Source organism: Phoca vitulina, unplaced genomic scaffold (genome assembly GCF_004348235.1).
Source record: "Phoca vitulina isolate PV1807 unplaced genomic scaffold, GSC_HSeal_1.0 scaffold31, whole genome shotgun sequence".
Taxonomy (NCBI): domain Eukaryota; kingdom Metazoa; phylum Chordata; class Mammalia; order Carnivora; family Phocidae; genus Phoca; species Phoca vitulina.
Genome location: NW_022589734.1, coordinates 15,464,248 through 15,482,349, shown reverse-complemented (window position 1 = coordinate 15,482,349; position 18,102 = coordinate 15,464,248). Strand labels below are relative to the sequence as shown.

Below are 18,102 nucleotides of genomic sequence, written 5' to 3'. Positions count from 1 at the left end.
GTCTAAGGTTATAAAATAGCTCACGATTCCCTCAAGGACCCCAAACCTCCACGTATGAGACACCTGTACAGTTTTAGGATCTTTCAGAAAGAAATCATGAGGAAGCTAGTTTGGGGACTCTGCAGAAGCCCCCTAAAGACTAAAGAGAAAGCTACAAGAATAGAGAAGATCTGACAGCAGGTGAGCTTAAGTAACAAACAGTAAATTAAGGGATTTAATGGGCTGTAGGGTAATTTCCCAAAAGCATACCCAGTTATCACCATTCTGGCTTTAAAGATACGCCATACAGGACACTAAACATTTGATGGGCTCAAGTAATAACAGGTTATTTCCAAAAGCGAGGTGAAAGGCCCTCTAGATTTGGGGGAAATGGGAGCGAAGAAGTTCACAAGCGAAGCAAAACTGCACTAGAGCCATTGTGGTAGATCAGCTAGTAATTAAAGCTCCGTAAATCTATCACAGAACTCAAATCATGGCGTGCCGCGGACGGCCTATCTCCAGGTAGGAGGAGGTGGGGGACGTTACCATTTACGAGAGTAAACACAGATAAACTCTCCGAGCCTGAACAGTCTGAGGACCCCACAGGCTCTTCCCTTCCTGTACAAGTTGAGAAGTAAAACTGGTTGGAAAGCCTTGCCCTAAATTACACTCACAGCATATAAAAAGAAATTGAATTCGTGTATAAAATACAAATAAAATGAATGTGTGTTAAAACAAACAGGATGCTTCAACCTCAAATAATGCCATTTTTTCCCACATTGACAACAGAAACATCCCTCCAGGGCCATCCCGATTCCCACACCCTCCCCGATCCCTGGGACCTTTGCAGTAACCCTCTTGGCCCCTTCCTTAGGTCTCTTGGCCTACAGCAGCTCCCCCGCTCAGGAGTCTTGTTTCAATCCCCACTGAAGTATGGGATGCAGATAAACCCAAGAGGTCTCAAAAAAGCAGGCATGCAATAAATAAAAACCCAAGCTTAATTCCATCCACTCAGGAGGAACAATAACTTCTCCAAGGTCAAACAAGTTCATAGGGGTTCCTGGCATACCAGGAAATCGTTCTAGTACCCACATAAGCACAAAAGGAAACACGTCGCAGATGAGCAAGGAAATTAACTTAATCTAAAATTAAAATGGGATAAAACGGTCACCATCTCAGAGCCCTACCCAAGTGCTAATATTGGTGGTAGTACTGTTTGCCCCTATGTTGAAGCCCCCAAAACCCAATGTGACCGTATTTGGACAGAGCTTGCAAGGACGTGAGAAAAGTAAATGAGGTCATAATGGGGGGAAAGGGATGGGTGACCGACAATAATCTTCTAGGACCAGTGTCCTCCTAAGAAGAGGAAGAGACACCCGTGCACGCTCTCCCCCACGCTCAGCCTAGTGAGGATATGGTCGGGAAGCCCATTTCTCACCAGGAACAGGACTCCGGGACCTCCAGCCTCCAGAACAAGGAGAAATGTATTTCTGTTGTTTAAACCACACCACCCAGTCTATGGTATTTTCTTACGGCAGCATGAGCTGACTAATACACAGACGTTCACCACAGCCGTAAGAAAATGAACAGAAATTAGCAATCTGACCCTGCTGGGCTCCCCACCCCCACCCCCCCGGACCATGTGTTTGCATCCTCCCGGCCATGGGGCAGCTCACAGCTGCGGACAAAGAATCACTCATATCAGCAGCAAAGGCGTATGCCCTAGGGATGCCTCTTTAGCTTGCCTTTGGGGAAAAGCCACATCTGGAACCCCAGTTCCGAGAAATCTCTTGAATTCTTGAACCAAGGCTGCGACTTCTGAACACTCACAGAAGGGGACACCAAGCAGGAGGAGAGGCAGAGCTGTTCGAAAGCCCATTAGATCCGGACTTGCACACAGCTCAGAACCAAAAAATGAAACACCAGTTCAAGACAGAGAATCTGGCTCCATGAACGCACTGCTGAAATGGTGAAGGTCATTCATGGCCATGTCCAACTGTGGCGTCTTATTCATGCCTACCTAAAGCCAGGGCTCCTAAGAGCTGCATACTGGACACACAGGAGCTGAGCCACGGGCTTTGAGACCCCTTCAAGTCTCAACAGACACTCTCACGCATCTGGTACATTCTGGGAAAACACCACAAACCCATGTATCATCATCAAAGTTCAAAAAAAAAAAAAAAAAAATCAAGACAGCCATGGTGACAAACCCCAAAATGACCATACACTTTCATTTGGAGCAACATTTCTGGGCTGATGGAAAAGTCCTAGAGGACTTGTCACCTGGGTATAGGAGCATTTGCAAATCTGCTGAATTGTACAATTACGAGGTATGATTTCACAGAGCGTAAAGTTTACCTCAATCTAAAGGGGGGGAAAAAAAAAAAAAAGAGAAAGAAAAAAAGAAGGAGGTTAAGATCTGAGTCAGGAGTCCTGGGGTCAAATCCTGATTAGACCGCTTCGTTATGCAGCCTTGTGCAAACTGCTTAACATCTGAGACCCACGACACAAACCCACAAAATTAAGATAGTAACGGATTACGATAATGTTATGAGATTAGAAGGAGTAACTTCTTTCTTAAAAGCCCAATCTTAATTTAAACTACCAAGCAATGTACCTGTACCCGAATAGGCAATCTACAAATAGGGTTAAGAAAAGGTACAGGGTAGGGGCGCCTAGGTGGCTCAGTCGGTTAAGCATCGGACTCTTGGTTTCAGCTCAGGTCACCATCTCAGGGTCGTGAAATGGAGCCCCATGTCAGGCTCTGCGATTAGCACGGAGTCTGCTTGGGACGCTCTCTCCCTCTGCCCCTTCCTCCTGTGCACGCACTCGCGCTCTCGCTCTCTCTCAAATAAATTAATCTTTAAAAAAATAAATAAATAAAAGGTACACGGTGATCTAATTCCCAGAATCTTTATGATGGTAACACTTAGAAATTTATCACAATTATGAATAAACATGCACTTTAGAGACAAGGAAAACAGCATAGGCTGTGATCCGGAGGGGAGGGTGTCAGGCTGTGTGCATTTCTGAAATAAAACCTAGAGTCACAGATGGGACACTCAACCCCTGAACAGAGAGGTGTGTGTCCACAGCACGGCAGAGGGTGCTGGAGGGGGGGGCGGGGGGCGGGGCAGCAGCCGGTGGGCAGAGAGATGTCTGCACACTGCTTCACACAACAACACATGCCCTCCAGAGTGCCCAGGAGTCCACTCAACGTGGATGAAGCTTTTCTCTCATGGACTTTCAATCTACTGTGGGGAGAGAACTCAGAATTAGTGAACAACAAGCATACAGTGTCAGGCGGTGAGAAATTCTATGCAGAGAAATATTACAAGGTAAAAAGTGAAAAGGTAACAGACCAAGGAACGACTTTTGATAGGATGCTCTAGCTCAAACCTCCAGGTTTGAGCAGGAACCCAAAATACAGGCAGGGATGAAGCATGCAGTTATCTAAAGGGAAAGAGTTGTAAACAGAAGGGTCAGAAAGCACAAAAGTTTTGGGTGCCAGGGTGGCTCAGGGTGTTGCGCATTTGACTCTTGATTTCTGCTCAGGTCATGATCTCGGGGTCCTGAGATCCGGCCCCGAGTCGGGATCTGCACTGAGCAGAGTCTGCTTGAGATTCTCTCTCCCTCTCCTCCTGCTCACGCTCTCAAAATAATTTTTTTTTTTTAAAGCAAAAAAATTGGGGCACCTGGGTGGCTCAGTTGGTTAAGCATCTGACTCCTGGTTTCAGCTCAGGTTCTGATCTCAGGGTCCTGGGACTGAGCCTGGCCTCGGACTCCTTGGCTCAGCGGTGATTCTGGGGTGGATTCGCTCTTCCTCCCTCTGTCCCTCCCCCCACTCGTATTCTCTCCTCTCTCTCAAATAAATAAAATCTTCAACACACACACACACACACACACACACACACACTCTGGTACACCTGGAACAACAAGGAGGCCAAACTAGGGGAGGCAGTGGTGAGGAGACCTGACACTGTGGCCCACATCAAGTGGTCTGGGTAAGGATGCTCAGCTATCATGCTAAGAGGCAGGGAGACGCTGCAGGAACAGAGCATCACTAATCTGCATTTATAAAGGACTGTTCCGACTGCTGCCTGGAGGGGGAAAAGGTGGAAGCTGAGATGACGCAGCATCAGGGGTCCCAGCCCAAGAAAGAGGTTTCGGACCAGTGACAGGAGTGCAAATTCAGATTCGGAAGATGTGAATTTAGAACAAACAGATTTTGCTAAAGGACAGAATGCAGGAATGCAAAGTATGGAAAAATCATAGTAGTACAGATCACTCCAAGGTTTAGGCCAAAGCACCTAGAAAAACAGAACTGGCATTTATGGAAAACGGGAAGACGGGCAGAGCAGAGGAGACATGGTGGAGACAGTTGGCTTTGGGACAGTTCACGTTCACGAGGCCTTCCAAGAAGGCTAGTAGGCAAGTGCAGTTCAGGACAGGTTCGATCATGTCAAATGCTGCCAAAGGGGCAAATAAGGCGACATGACTGGAACCTTGGTTTGGCAATCAAGGTCATTATGAAGCCTTAATCGTGGCCTGATTCTAGGGGTTCAAAGGAGAATGAAAGGGGAAAGGATATTAACATGAATATAAATAGTAGAGGAGACAGCCTGTGTAGATGTTTTCTTTCAAGGAACACCGCAGTAAAGAGAGACATGAACAGCAGGAGGGAGATACAAGATCAGTAGAGGGATTCTTTTATTATGAGAGCAACTACAACATGTTTTGTTTACTGATGGCAATCATCTAGGAGAGAAGTAAATAGTGAAGAGGGGTAAGCTCCAGAGTGAGGTCCCTGTAGAGATGAGAAAAGGAGATCACAGCAGATTTCCATCCTCTCGCCCTCAGGACCCTCAGTGCTGGGCTTTTCTAAGAACTGTGACAGACAGGAGAGAGTACGTGCTCTCCCTCCCTTCCCCCCACCCCCGCCTTGCGAGTGAGGGAGCACACACACACACACACACACACACACACACACACACACACCCTTACCTGTCGTAGACCCCTCCTCTTAAAGCAGCCCAGATTTGACAAGAATGAGGAGGACAGAATCCAGGACAGAGCTAACAGAGGAAGTGGGCTGAGAGAGCTGGAGGGCAGGGGGCCTCAAGCACAAAGTGACAGGAAAGAAGAACAACAGAGTTCCGTTTTATTACTCACAAAACCGCCTGTGTTCCAAAGACACAATCAAGTATCAACCAAATGGAAGCGCTATCAAGAAACGCCCCGAGTGCATCACTTAGGTCCTGGATGGACCACATGAAAGCTACAGGAAAGACATCAAGCCTTTTCAGTGCGACCATTTTCCAGGATAAAATGTAGCTTTGTTGTTTGTTTTTTTAATAAATTTAAGTCGCTTTCAGTGAAGTGTATTACCCTTCATCTCACCCAGCTTTTTTCACATGGTGTGTTGTCTCACACATGGGGGGTGGGGGGGTACGGACAGAAGGAAGAAGAGTCTCGGAGGCTGGAGTGTTCCAGAAACCCAAACCTGCAGCAGTTGCTCGGTGCCCACGGCTTACAGAGGACACAGGACGCTGACACATCAGCAGCTCCATTTGGGCAGAGCAGTGGGGTAAGCCACTTTCTCCAGGAGGAAACAAACAAAAACCCAAAAAATGGTCTTCCCTGTTGAAGTGGAACCATTTCTAGAACAGCTAGACGTGAACAACTCGGGCCCAAAGCAGAAGGGAGAGGGGCCCCCTTGGCTGTCAGAAGGCAACCATACGACCATGACGGTCTTTTCCAATATAGCCACGTACATAAAATTCCATTCGTGGAACGATGTGCTCGGACTTTTCATTTGGACTCACACAGGCGTCTTTACTTTACGTAGTAAACAATGAACCTGCAGGAGTTGGGACCAAGTTTCATTTCACAATCAACCCATCAGGAATCTTTAAGATTTCCAAGGAGTCGAAGATCCTATTCCTTAGTAGAAAGAAGGGGGAGGGGTGCTCCCTGTATCTGCACCTCCAACTTTGCCCCTTCACTACAAATTGGCAGTGGTTTCCAGAAAGTACCATCCCCCACCAGCGCGCCGCCAGGACCAGTGGCCCTAGGAGGACTGGCCAACCTGGTGGTTCAACGGCAGCATTAAAAATACAAATCTCTACTTCTCGGTGAAGAAACAAAATGAATGCCTGTGTGTGCCTGTCACGGGCCTAAAGAGGGTAAGCGGGCAGGAGGAGTGCCATCTTGGGATTCCCTCGATCGATGACAAGCTCCACTAAAGCCCGGAAACATGCCCACATTCATACTCACAGGACGCCGCCCCCTCCCACGCTTCCGAGGTCTCCTTCCCCAGTGAAGGATCGCACATTATCTCCTTCAAAAGAAACCCCTATTAGAAAAAGTGTCCTCCTACAAATTCTTATTTTTGGAATCCTATCTTTACAGAGCGTTCCAAAATTATTTCTGCTTATCGAAGAGGTGGCCGAAAGCACCAGAGTGCTGGTGCAGAAAGCTGGGGCTGCCAAGGACCACTGGTGCAGGCAAACGCCTAATCCACGCTGGTGTATCACTTCCTCATCTACAAAACGGTCTGTTCTGAAGATTAAAATGAGTGAAATGCGGATCGAGTGCTAGTCAGTCAGTACTGAGTGCTCAGTACAGACTGGCCCATCACAACTACCACAGGTTCCAAGAAAAACGATCCGGGCTCCCTTAAATCTACTCAAGGCTCTTTGGCTGACCAGAGGCCTTGCTCGATCTCAGATGACATTTACAGGAAGCAAATGAAACTCCAAATACAGCTAAGAGCTCCCCTCTCTTACTGTGTAATTATGTGTACTCATTTGTGTAGCATGTTATTATTTAAATGTCCCTAATTTCAGCCCCAGCGGGCCAAGGGCCCTCAAAGAGTGGCCTCAGCCTCAGCCTCTGCCAGCCCTTCCCAAAGCTTTTGTCCAATTTATTACAGCCAGAAGAAGTGGCATTCTCTCCGGCAGGAAGGAGACAGAAGGCTCTCACAATCAGCAGAACTCGGGAGTGCCGCCTCACCCACGCTCGGCTATAACCAACAAGCCAGAATGAGGGTTTCGTTCCCTCCACAGGCCATCCGCGGGGTTGTTCAAGATTCACATCCGCTACCTCTACCAGGACCCCCCCCCCAAAAAAAAACAAAACAAAACACAACCTCATTCCCTGTCACTTTAGAACTATGAAAGCAAGATCAATGGCCAACATGGATTTTGTGACATAAACTAAGAGGTCTCCCTACCATCTTGCGTCTGGTTGGGTTATTACTACAACAGGAGACCCACGGAAAGGGGGCGGCAGAGCTGAGCTACTCGGATACAAGCTGTTTCACAGACTCCACACCCACCCACCCTGCCTCACGCAGAGGGAAGGCCGAGGAGGGGCTGCGTCGTCATCCTCGCAAGCCAAGGATTTAGCGGAAGTGACGGCAATTCATTCTCAAAATTCTCAAATTAGATAAAAAGTTACATCAAGCTCCTTCTCTTGTCAACACCAAGCATTATTTGAAGACGGAATTTTCCCCAGGAAACACTAGCAGGACCAATAACTCAGACAAGTGATGCGGGGGGGGGGGGGGGAATCAAGCACCTTATTTTCAATACTACTGCTCCTGCAAAGATATGGTGTAATTTTCACCCCTTCTGCCCCCTTAAATAAGTGCTAGATTCAAAGTTGCAGGGCGTGAGCTATAATTCCAGTTCTGCTGGAAGACAGCAGTGTGACCTTGGGAAAGTCACTACCACACAGAGCACTCACAAAGCCCCGCAAGGACACTGTATTCAGCTTACAGATGCACACACCAGGGGCCTCACATGCAGGTCACTACCAAGGTCCCCAAGCTGCAAAGCATGAGGGGGGCGAGGGGGGGCCCACAGGGGCAGCAGGTACCCACCCCAACTCTGGGCACGGGTGCCCACTCTGATCCCTGTCTGGTCAGTTTCCTTCCCCATGATCCCTAGAGCTAGGGATCTGCACTGGGACAGCTTTAAATCTCGACCACCAGACAGATTTCTGTGACCATTAACACTGCACCAATGGATTTCCATGTTTACAAGGGAACCTCAGGAGGTTCTGTGACTAACCGAAACAAACAAAACAAAAAACCAAAACATTTCGCCTTGCCGGGCTGTGAAAACCACTCTCCCCCCACTAACCTCTCTTCGTTTGCCCCACGGTGAAGAGCCCCAAGATAAGGGCGTTGTGATGCGCAGCTCAGGACAAGGTCCTTCTGTGCAGGGTGGAATGAGGATTACGAAGTATCCGTTAAACAAGGGACATGTATACAGTCACACACACAGAGAGCACTGCTTGCAATCCTCCCACTCCCAACCTCAGCTGCCCAAAAAGTCTGGGGTGCTCCACTGCCTTCCGCTTTCTCTGGACCATGCACCCTAAGAGCACACCGCTGAGGTTTGGGGGCCTACAGAGAAGGAGTTCTTCCCCAGTGAACAATGCCGGTTTCCCGATCTCTCCAGTAGGCCCCCAGTGAGAAAACACACTTTAACCTGTTAGCGGCCTCTAAGAAAATTATTCTTAAAACCAGAGGTGTTTACTCAGAAGTGCTATGGAAATCCGCGATACAGAATGACAGACACGTGGGCTTGGACCGCTAGCTGCAGGGACACCGACAGGAACCAGAAATGGGCATCTTCACGGCAATCCCACAACCAAGAGAGAGGCCTTGGTGTCTCCATATTGAAAACTAGACAGGAAAACGACAAGCCAGTCTTTATCAGCATGAAATAAAAACTACCGCAACAAAAACCCCCTTTTCTTTATGAAATTGGTACACGAATTCTTTAAAGTCTTCAACGACCCCCAACAGAGCGGCCTTTGCCAGTTTTCTTAGAATTCCTTCCTGGGCATTGTCAAGACCTTGACGAGGCCAATTAAAAACAAGAGCAACCCTTGGTCGACAAGGCCGGTAGTGCCTGTGAGACCTCTTGAGGGGCTTTAGTTTTTGTTCTTTTACTTAAATCCCACCTTTATTTAATCCTGAACACTTGGCTAACTTGTCCTGAAAACGGTTTTTTTCTCTCAGATGGGTGTTTTTTTTTTTGCTAAGAGATTCCAAAACCACGAAGGCCTTCCTGCTCCCGCATAGCAGAATGCCTTATCACGACAGTAAAATCTAAACCCCCAGCCGCCCCTGCTCTACTCTAACCTTCAGGATGCAGTGAGACTCTCCCCCCGTCACACCCCCCTCAAACACGTAAAGCCAGACACTACGTTCAACGCGAAGCAAGGACACCAAGAACAATCACATCACACAAGGGTCCAGATTCTAGACTCGTGGCAACAGATTCTACTAATTTTGCTTCTGTGTGTGTGGAAGATTATATATATACATATTATCCTGGGCGGGGGGAGGGGAGCTTTCCCATATACATGTGGACTCAGACTTCCAGAAGCTTCTTGTTTTAAGTCACGCACAACCAGAAGAAGAGAGGGACAGGCCTTGGGTCGGTGGCAGGGCAAACCTGGTGGAGTTCAGGGACAGCGTCCCTGGAAACCCCGCCAAGGCTCGATGCGGGTCCCGCCTGTAGGCACTAGTCCCAACAAGAGGCTCCCCCAGACAACCCACCTTCCAACGAAGCCAACTGGAAGGACAGTGGATGCCCGAGGTGAACCTGTTCCTCTGGACCCTGGCAAGCTCTCAAGTACCCCCATGTGTCCCAACTCTATCAGCCCACGACCAGAGCAGAGACTCGGAAAAAAGAACCACCACCTCTCCTGTATCTCTCCTTGCTCCAAGCCAAGTACAAACCAGAACATGGTCTATTCATTCACATTTATCTAGGACTCTAAAGGACTAACGAGGGCGAGGGAGACTGGAATGCCATCACAGCCCCATCCCCTGCACTAAAACACACACTGTAACGTGTTCTGAAATGGTTTCCACTGGGTGATTTCAGCCCCGTCCTCCTAAAGAGACAGCGGAATAAACCCCGAGAAGAGCAAGTTTCCTTCCAGGCTGCAAGGAGACTTCTCATAACCACACGGCTGTGCTCCCAAATGCACAGGAATTCTAGGTCACCGTCTACCTGCTGCCATGTAACCACCTGCCAGGCCTGATCAGCAAGGAAGGAAGCACGTCCTTAGGAGGCTGCTGAGCTGAGCCGGAGAGCAGAAGGGCAGCAAGCACCCCGAAGACTCAAGCTACTTCCTACGCAAACAGGGGGAAAGAACCAGGAGCTCCATCCAGGGTGCAGCAAGATCTAAGTAGAAAGACAGAGATCCACAGAAAAACCTGTAAGGTAGACTCTACCTTCAACCCAGGACCTAGTAGAAATCGGATCACAGCCCCTGTCTTATCTGTAGGGAACAGACTAATTAAGGCATCTTGCCAATTATATTACACAGCACATGAAGGAGCATGAAAATGAATCCATAAACCCAGTAGGATGTCCAAAATAGCTGCCATCAGGGGCCTAGCCTGAGAAGCACAAGCCGCCCGAAACACATCCAATTCAGAAACAAGGTCCAAAGATACCATCCGAGTCCAACAGAAGAGGCAACTCACCATTCACTGTTTGCAGGCTCCCAGCAATGCCGTCCCCGTGTTGCCTCTTCTGGGCATTCTTGAACTCCTTCAGAGACAAATAAAGGACTTTACGTACCACCCTTTCTTCTGACCATGGAATCCCATCACTGTCATCCTGGAGAAACAGAAGAAAGGGAGAAGGGAAATCACTTTAAAAAAAAAAAAAAAAAGGCAAGTAAACATTAAGTGTTCGAATAAACTTAAAAAAAAAAAAAAATTCAAACAAGCATCATGCTACCGAGACCCAGCTCTGGAGGCCAGAATTTCATCATGTGCTGATGGTTCAAGCACTGACCCTAGCAAAAAGCTCACTCCCGGACTGTAAAAGGGCGTGGAAGGAAGACAACCACCTCGATTCCTTTACAAACCCTGTGCCCAAATACCCTCATTAACCTGTAACACTGCAGTTTCCTATTCGGGGCCAAATTTAGAAAGAGGCATTAGTAAACCCAAAGAGGAGGGCTGAGGAACCAACGTCCTGGAGTTTCGCTGGGCAATGCCAGAAGGTGTCCTGCCTTACAAACAGATGCTGGGCTCCTCAAAAAAGGCTCCTGTTGTCTAGGCGGGGGGGGGGGGGGGGGGGGGGCCCTGCCCTCAAAGAATTTACCATTCGGTCAGAAGAAACGAAATTGGATCTGTACTGACCCCTCACTCACAGAAAGGAGTCTTAATTAGGAAAGAGACAGAGCACTGTGGGAAAAAAAGACCATGAATCCTGGTGGGCAAGGGTAGGAACTTGGGGAGGGAAGGGGTGATTTAAAGGGGGAGGAAAAAAAAGAAAAGAAAAATACACACAGGTTAATAATAGGTCTTGAAGGTCTAATTTGCACGGCTCCCTTCTGTCTGTGTTATCAGCAGCACTGCAAGCTTCTGAGAGAGGCACGGAATGAATGGAAGGCCAGGTTGGGCGGCTGGGGGTTGGGGAAGTCCAAAGAGCCCCGAGCCCATCCCAGGCACTCCAGCAGAACTGCAGAAAGACAGAGGGGAGGCAAGGAGTAGCAAGGGCAGGAGGGGAGGGAGCCCCCCGACCCCTCCCCAGCAGGGAGGTGAGAACAGGAGCCAAGTCTGGAAACGTGGAGATGGTGGATTGGGGATCTGAGCAGAGGTGACTGTTTTAGGGAACCAGCGAGGTGTGTGTAAGGTGTGAAGGCCCAGGACAGTCGCAACAGGTTCTCGCCTACGGATACCTGCCTACTGTCCACGAATCCAAAAAGTCCTTATGTTCACACACTCACTGCAAGACTTAAGCATTTCAGAACCGTTCACCTTAGAAGGATCGGAGCTTCTCAGATACTTGGGGCCTTAGGAGAATAAGGAGAACATTAATATCCTGGGTAAACGCAGGAGGGGGTGGGGGTGGATATTCAGGTTCCTTTTGCTCAAACAGGAGTACTTTCCCCACAACAGCCAGGCCGGCGCTGTAGTCCTGATGCCAGACAGAACCGGTTCTTCCTCCCTGCCACCCGTAGGTCCCCGGAAACCTCAGCGGGACTAGGTCAGGGGGCTAGAGGAACTGAGCTCGTTCCCTGCACTCACATCCCTAAATTCTGCATAAACACAAACTACATCCTAGAAATCCAACCACACGGAGAATCTAAAGCCCTAAATAACCTGAAGCTGCACTTGGATTAAGCTGCCAAGATTTTTCCAGAAGGAGAGCGCTCTACCATCTTCTGTAATAAGGGGGAAGAGAGCCCTGGGAAAGAAGAGCTAGGATTTCCACCTTTCCCCCCACCTTCCGACATCCTTCCACTCCTGCAGACCTGCCAAACTGAGATTTCCTGTTGGCTCCAGAGGAGGAAGGCACCTCCTGTCTTCCTGGGGGTGCTCCCCAGAGAGGCAAGAGAGGTCTACAGGCCAGCGTTGGCGGGTGGAGGTTCGAATCCAAAGGCTTAAAAGAAGTCAGCCAACTGCCTCCACCGGATGGGATGAGCACACAGGGTTTCTGAACTGCTACCGTGTACAAGTCACTCTCTACCTTCCAATCACATGGTTCGCCAACAGAAAAAGCCCTCTGACCAGACCCCAATTGAGGAGGCTGAAAAACCAATCAGAGGACGTATCCACACAGCACACAAAAGGCACAAAGAAGGTGGATTCACTGCATCTGCATGATAAGCACTGGCTCCTCCTGGCGTTAAAGACAGTGAGGCTGAAACCCCAGCTTTTCTCAGCATCCAGGAAAGAATGCTCTTTCATGAGCACCAGATTCCTATTCTCATCCTTGAAAGCTGATGGGATTATAAACTATTATTCCATACATACCCAGCGTTTATAAATTATAAGACCCCAAAATAGCTTTCAACGTAAAGTTCCTGCAATAGATGTACTGCGTCGTGTTCAGACTGGTGCCTTCATTCTGACTTCGGGCCTCCATACAAGAGAGTCCTACCCCTACAACCAAGGTCTCATTAAAACATAAACCGTGTGAGTTGAAACCGCCTGCAAAGGAAGATGCATTTCAGGTTCGCTTTCTGACACAAGCAGCTTCATGAAACCTATAAAGTAAATACAGGAGAACCAAATCCATGACCGAGCTTATGGGGCTTCAAATTCTAGACATTAAAAAACAAACTTTTTTTTTTTTTTTTTGGAAACACAAGAGCTCTTTTCGATAACGTACAGTGCTGGTCAAGCCTTGTCCCCTTCATATTGATGCAAGACACAAACTAGTAGGTAATAAGGGGACTGTGTTCTGTTTCCAAAAGCTCAATAGGTGGGTAATAATTCTGAAATTAAAACTTCAGCTGCTTTTCACAGATCAAGATGAATCAGCCTACGCTACACTAGGAGGCCTGCACCCCTCCCGAGTGGAATGCCAGATGCAGAAAGCACAAGTGTGCCTGCCCCCCACAAGTGGTAACCCAGGGCTAGCCAAGATGGGAGGCATGGGAGGCCTGCAGGAAGGTACCTCAGGTCTGACACGCACTCTGCCGCAGCCTTAACTGTCGTTCACAACAGCCAAGGGCTGAGAGCTCCAAGAAAAGCCCAGAAAGAACTATCGTTAGAGGTCAGGCGACCCAAAATGCAAACACCTGAGAGTTTACTACCTTTTATTTCCCCCTCTTCAAGAGCGGTCTCATCTTTTTAGAAAAGATTTGAGAGAGAGAACATGCAAGAGAGAGCACAAGCAGGGGGAGGGGAAGAGGGAGAAGCACACTCCTCACTGAACAGGGAGACCGATAACGGGGCTCGATTTCAGGACCCCAGGATCATGACCTGAGCCAAAGGCAGGCACTTAACCGAATGAGCCACCCAGGCGCCCCTAATAGTGGTCTCATTTAACCAACCATTTAAACCATGTCTGCATGGGGCCAGGAAATCCCGTTCACCACTGGGATCCCAGCACTTAGGGCCTGCCTGACAGAGTAAGAGCTCAACAGATATTTCAGGAAAAACAGAGACTCAAGTTCAAGCTCACTCTTCCCACTACTTTTCCCCACATTTGGCCTGCCGGTCCCTAACCTTACAAACATCCAGGGTGTTTAAGTGGAGTGCAGTGCCGGAAATCCTACAGTTTCCTTGACTCAAGTCATCGCTACCCCCCATAAAACACTCCCCACAGTGATAATCCAAAAGGTCTACCCTCTCTCATTCTCAAGCAGTAAGCGTGTCAACGTACCGGAGACCTCGTCCTGCAACCACCTAGTGACCTGCCAAGAAAACAGCACCCATCTAGAAATCCACATGGTCTCCTAGGGCCCAAACCTGATGACCCAGTCACAGTCCCTTACCTTAAACTAAATACTGACCGATTCCTTCGCAAAACACCTGGACATTTGTTTTTCCTCTCCTACCACATCCACACAGGCTCCCCCGTCCTCTAGAATCCTCCAGGATTCTTGCATGCTCTTTTCCCTGCACCCTCTATATTCAATTACACGTTCCCACATCACTATTTTCAAAATCTCATAGTCCGCTCGTGCCTCAGTGTTCAAAATTCCTAATGATCCCCTTTGACCTTCCCTAGACCCCTTCAGGCACAGGGACTCTCCCTTTTCGTCAGAACGGATCCTGCCAGATTTGACAGCAAGGGGACTGAACAGGCAGGCAGGGAGAGTTCCTTTCTTGGCTTCCTCTGGGATGCTTCCCCAGACACAAGTACCCAATCCATTCTGGTTTACTGGTCAGCTTAATAAAGGAAGGCCCAGGCTGAGCCGCAGCCAGAGAGAGAGGAACCCAGCAGCTTAATTCTGATGCAAATTCAGTCGCCCAGATTGTGTGTCCAGTTCTTTTTATGCCATCTCCTTAAAGACTTTTTTTTTTTTTTAGATTTTTATTTATTCATTTGCGAGAGAGACGGAGAGAGAACAAGCAGAGGGAGAGGCAGAGGGAGAGGGAGAAGCAGGCTCCCTGCTGAGCAAGGAGCCCGATGCGGGACTCGATCCCAGGACCCTGGGATCATGACCTGAGCCGAAGGCAGACGCTTAACCATCTGAGCCACCCAGGCGCCCAAGACTTTTTTTTTTTTTAAAGCTATTGCCATCGGGGCATCACTAAGACCTCTACGTTTTTACATGTTCATCAAATTATTGGGCAAGTGCAATTCAAGCCCCAGACAACGTACCACCCTCCCTCATTCCCATCCCCTAATTTCTTAAACTGTATTTCCCCAGCTTCAAAACATACGCTTTGCAAATACTGCCAGATAAGAATATCTGGGCGTGTAGGGCGGCTGGGTGGCTCAGTGGGTTAAGTGACTGCCTTCAGCTCAGGTCATTATCCTAGAGCGGGGAGCCTGCTTCTCCCTCTGACCCTCCCCCCTCTCACGCTCTCTCTCTCAAATAAATATTAAAAAGAAAAAAAAAGTACCTGGGTGTGCTGGCAGGATTTAAAAAAAAAAAAAAAAAGAAAAAAACAGGAAAATCATCACACAGATCTAGATTCACTTTGCCATTCTGACTGCTAAAAACCACTTTCTCTGGCAGGTGGAAAATTAAGTATTAAGACCTTTAAAAAAGCAAAGGTGACAGGGTTTTCCTTTCATTTGAAAAATGTTTGCCATTCTTTGAAATAACGGGAGAGTCTTAATCAAAAATGGCAGCTGGTCAGGAATTAAACTTGAATGCTTATGGTCATCGTCTTATTTGTTAAGAGAAAAAGAACACAGTATAACCCTAGGGTGCTCCAAGTTTGGTAACAGCCATGCACGGAAATGGAGTGCCAGGCCAGCACATGAGGATACTGCACTCCTTGTGGCAGACAGCACCAACTAAGCATTCTCCAAAACTCACATCCAGGTTAGAGATTAAAAAGCTTGCTACCACCTCCTTTCGGCTTAAAATGGAGTGGAAAAGGAAGTAATCACAAAACTCTTTTTTTTTTTTTTTTTAAGAGGTGAGTTTCAACGTCTTGCCCAAGGTCAGGCAGCTGGAGAACACGGAACTAGCATGTGTGGTCAATGGGTCCACACGACGCAGCAGGTGCCCAAAGCAAAGTTTCAAAACTCGGAAATTCATTCTTAAAGAGAAAATGTCAAACCTGTAACTCACATGAACTCCTAACTAAATGAAAGCAAAATTAAAATTACTCATTTCAAGAGGTGAATGGAAATATTATATGGGGGAAAAAAAAAACCACACCAAAAAAACCAACCCAGGACCACTCATGAGCAGCACTGGCTGGAGATTAGTAAAAGAACAGGAGGGAGGGGGATTTTCTCTTACTGGTCTCTGCAGCTACCTCATGTAATTGGAAGAACACCGGTTCTAAGGTCATCTCTCAAGACATCTTTATGCAATCTGTCCGTGTCTCAGTGTTTGCTATGGTTTCAAATTCAGGCCATCTTGATTGAGGAGAGGGAAAACGAGGATGGAAATGCATGGGTTCAAAAACAAAACAGAAAAACCTTTTCTAACAATTACAACTACTTGCAAATGAAAAAGGGCCCATCCAATGGAAGATCCTTAATTTCCTATCACTTGTCAGCAAACTACATCAGAGACTCATGCATCACAGGTAGAATGACCAAGTAATTTATCATACCAACCAAGGGCATCGTTAATAATGATGCAGGAACGACTGGTGGAAACCGGGACATAGGTCAACCAACCAATTATACTAGATGTCCCTTCCAGCAGATACGAATCCATTAAGAAAGAAAGGTCTAATACACCAGAGATCATTTTTAACCACACCACCCAAGAAAAATAAAGCCAACATCCAAGACATCCTAGGAATACAGTGTGACACACACCTGTGTTTTAAATTGAAATCCAGAACCTCCCCACTGAGGTTTTAAAGGTCAATCTGCTGGGGGGGGGGGGGGGGGGGGATCCCTTGGGACAGGCACAGTTAAAGATGGCATTACATTCCCCAGAAAACACTCATGCTTCCACTGGGAGGGGGCATAGGAAATCAGATGTTCTTTGCAGCCTCCTGTAATTTCAACAAGCAGATGTGGAAGGAGGCGGGGGGGGGGGGCGCGGCGCAGAGAATGTTCATATTCAAAGGTAGGGAGACCTCCTACCATGAAACCTCTGTATTGTAGCTTATACAAGTGCTAAGACAAATGACTGTGTGTCCGGATCACAGGAACCACTGGGACTTAACCAACACCACCAGCATGTGCATATAGCCTCTCTCTATGCACCTTGCCAAGGCTCTGGGAATGGAGGAATTTGTGACTTTCTACTCCTTTTAAAATGAAAAGGGAGTGCCATGGCCCAATTCCAATGCTCAACCCGACTCTAAGTTGGATTAACAAGAAATAAGCACCTCATGGAGAGGAGGAGAATGGGAGGGGGGAGGGGATCTGGCAGGTGCACTAAGCCGACAACAACGAGTAACGAGACAAAATTTGGAAGACTGGGTTCCTGAGGGAGATAGGGGAGAAAACTGATAGCGCTTTCCTCATTCCAGGGAAAAAGACTGGAACCCTCCCCATGAATGCCTTTTCTTTTCACAAGTTCTGCATATACCTGTTAAGTCATTCTACTTAATACAATGTGTTGCTGTCTGAAATGCCGGCCTCTTCCATCAAGTTTGAGAAGAGGACAATGAAAACATCCAAAAAAGGGGGGGGGTGGGGGGTGAGGCTGTCTTCATTCTTGACATGGATTCCACGTAAACAAGGACTTACAGAGCCAAAAATAAATGAGAAAATATTGGAAAATGTGAGCGGTATAACTCAGGCTAAAACTTTATATATTTCTTCCCTTTTCACAAAATAATCATGTCTTCTCCATTACAAACCTCCATTTCTCAAATCAACTTGATGCTAATCAATTTTTATTTTTAATTCCGTGAAATGGATCAACGGTCAATGCTGACAGTATCAAAGAATATTCGGGGGAATATTCACATCTAGAAAGATGACAAGCGGCCAGGAAACCACAGACCTAGTGAACTTGTGAATGATGGTGCTCTGCCTTGACTTTAAATTTAAAAAGCACTTCCAGGGCGCCTGGGTGGCTCAGTTGGTTAAGCGACTGCCTTCGGCTCGGGTCATGATCCCAGGGTCCTGGGATCGAGTCCCACATCGAGCTCCCTGCTCTGCGGGGAGCCTGCTTCTCCCTCTCCCACTCCCCCTGCTTGTGTTCCCTCTCTCGCTATGTCTCTCTCTGTCAATAAATAAATAAAATCTT

At 47.8% G+C, this 18,102-nt stretch overlaps 1 protein-coding gene across 1 annotated transcript in view; it reads right to left on the bottom strand.

Moving 5' to 3' along the window:
• Window positions 1-18,102, bottom strand: part of JARID2 (jumonji and AT-rich interaction domain containing 2) — a 237,679-nt gene that overhangs the window by 126,713 nt on the left and 92,864 nt on the right. The window contains 1 exon segment of the mRNA XM_032424828.1: window positions 10,496-10,631. Coding sequence (XP_032280719.1) covers window positions 10,496-10,631 — 136 coding nt within the window.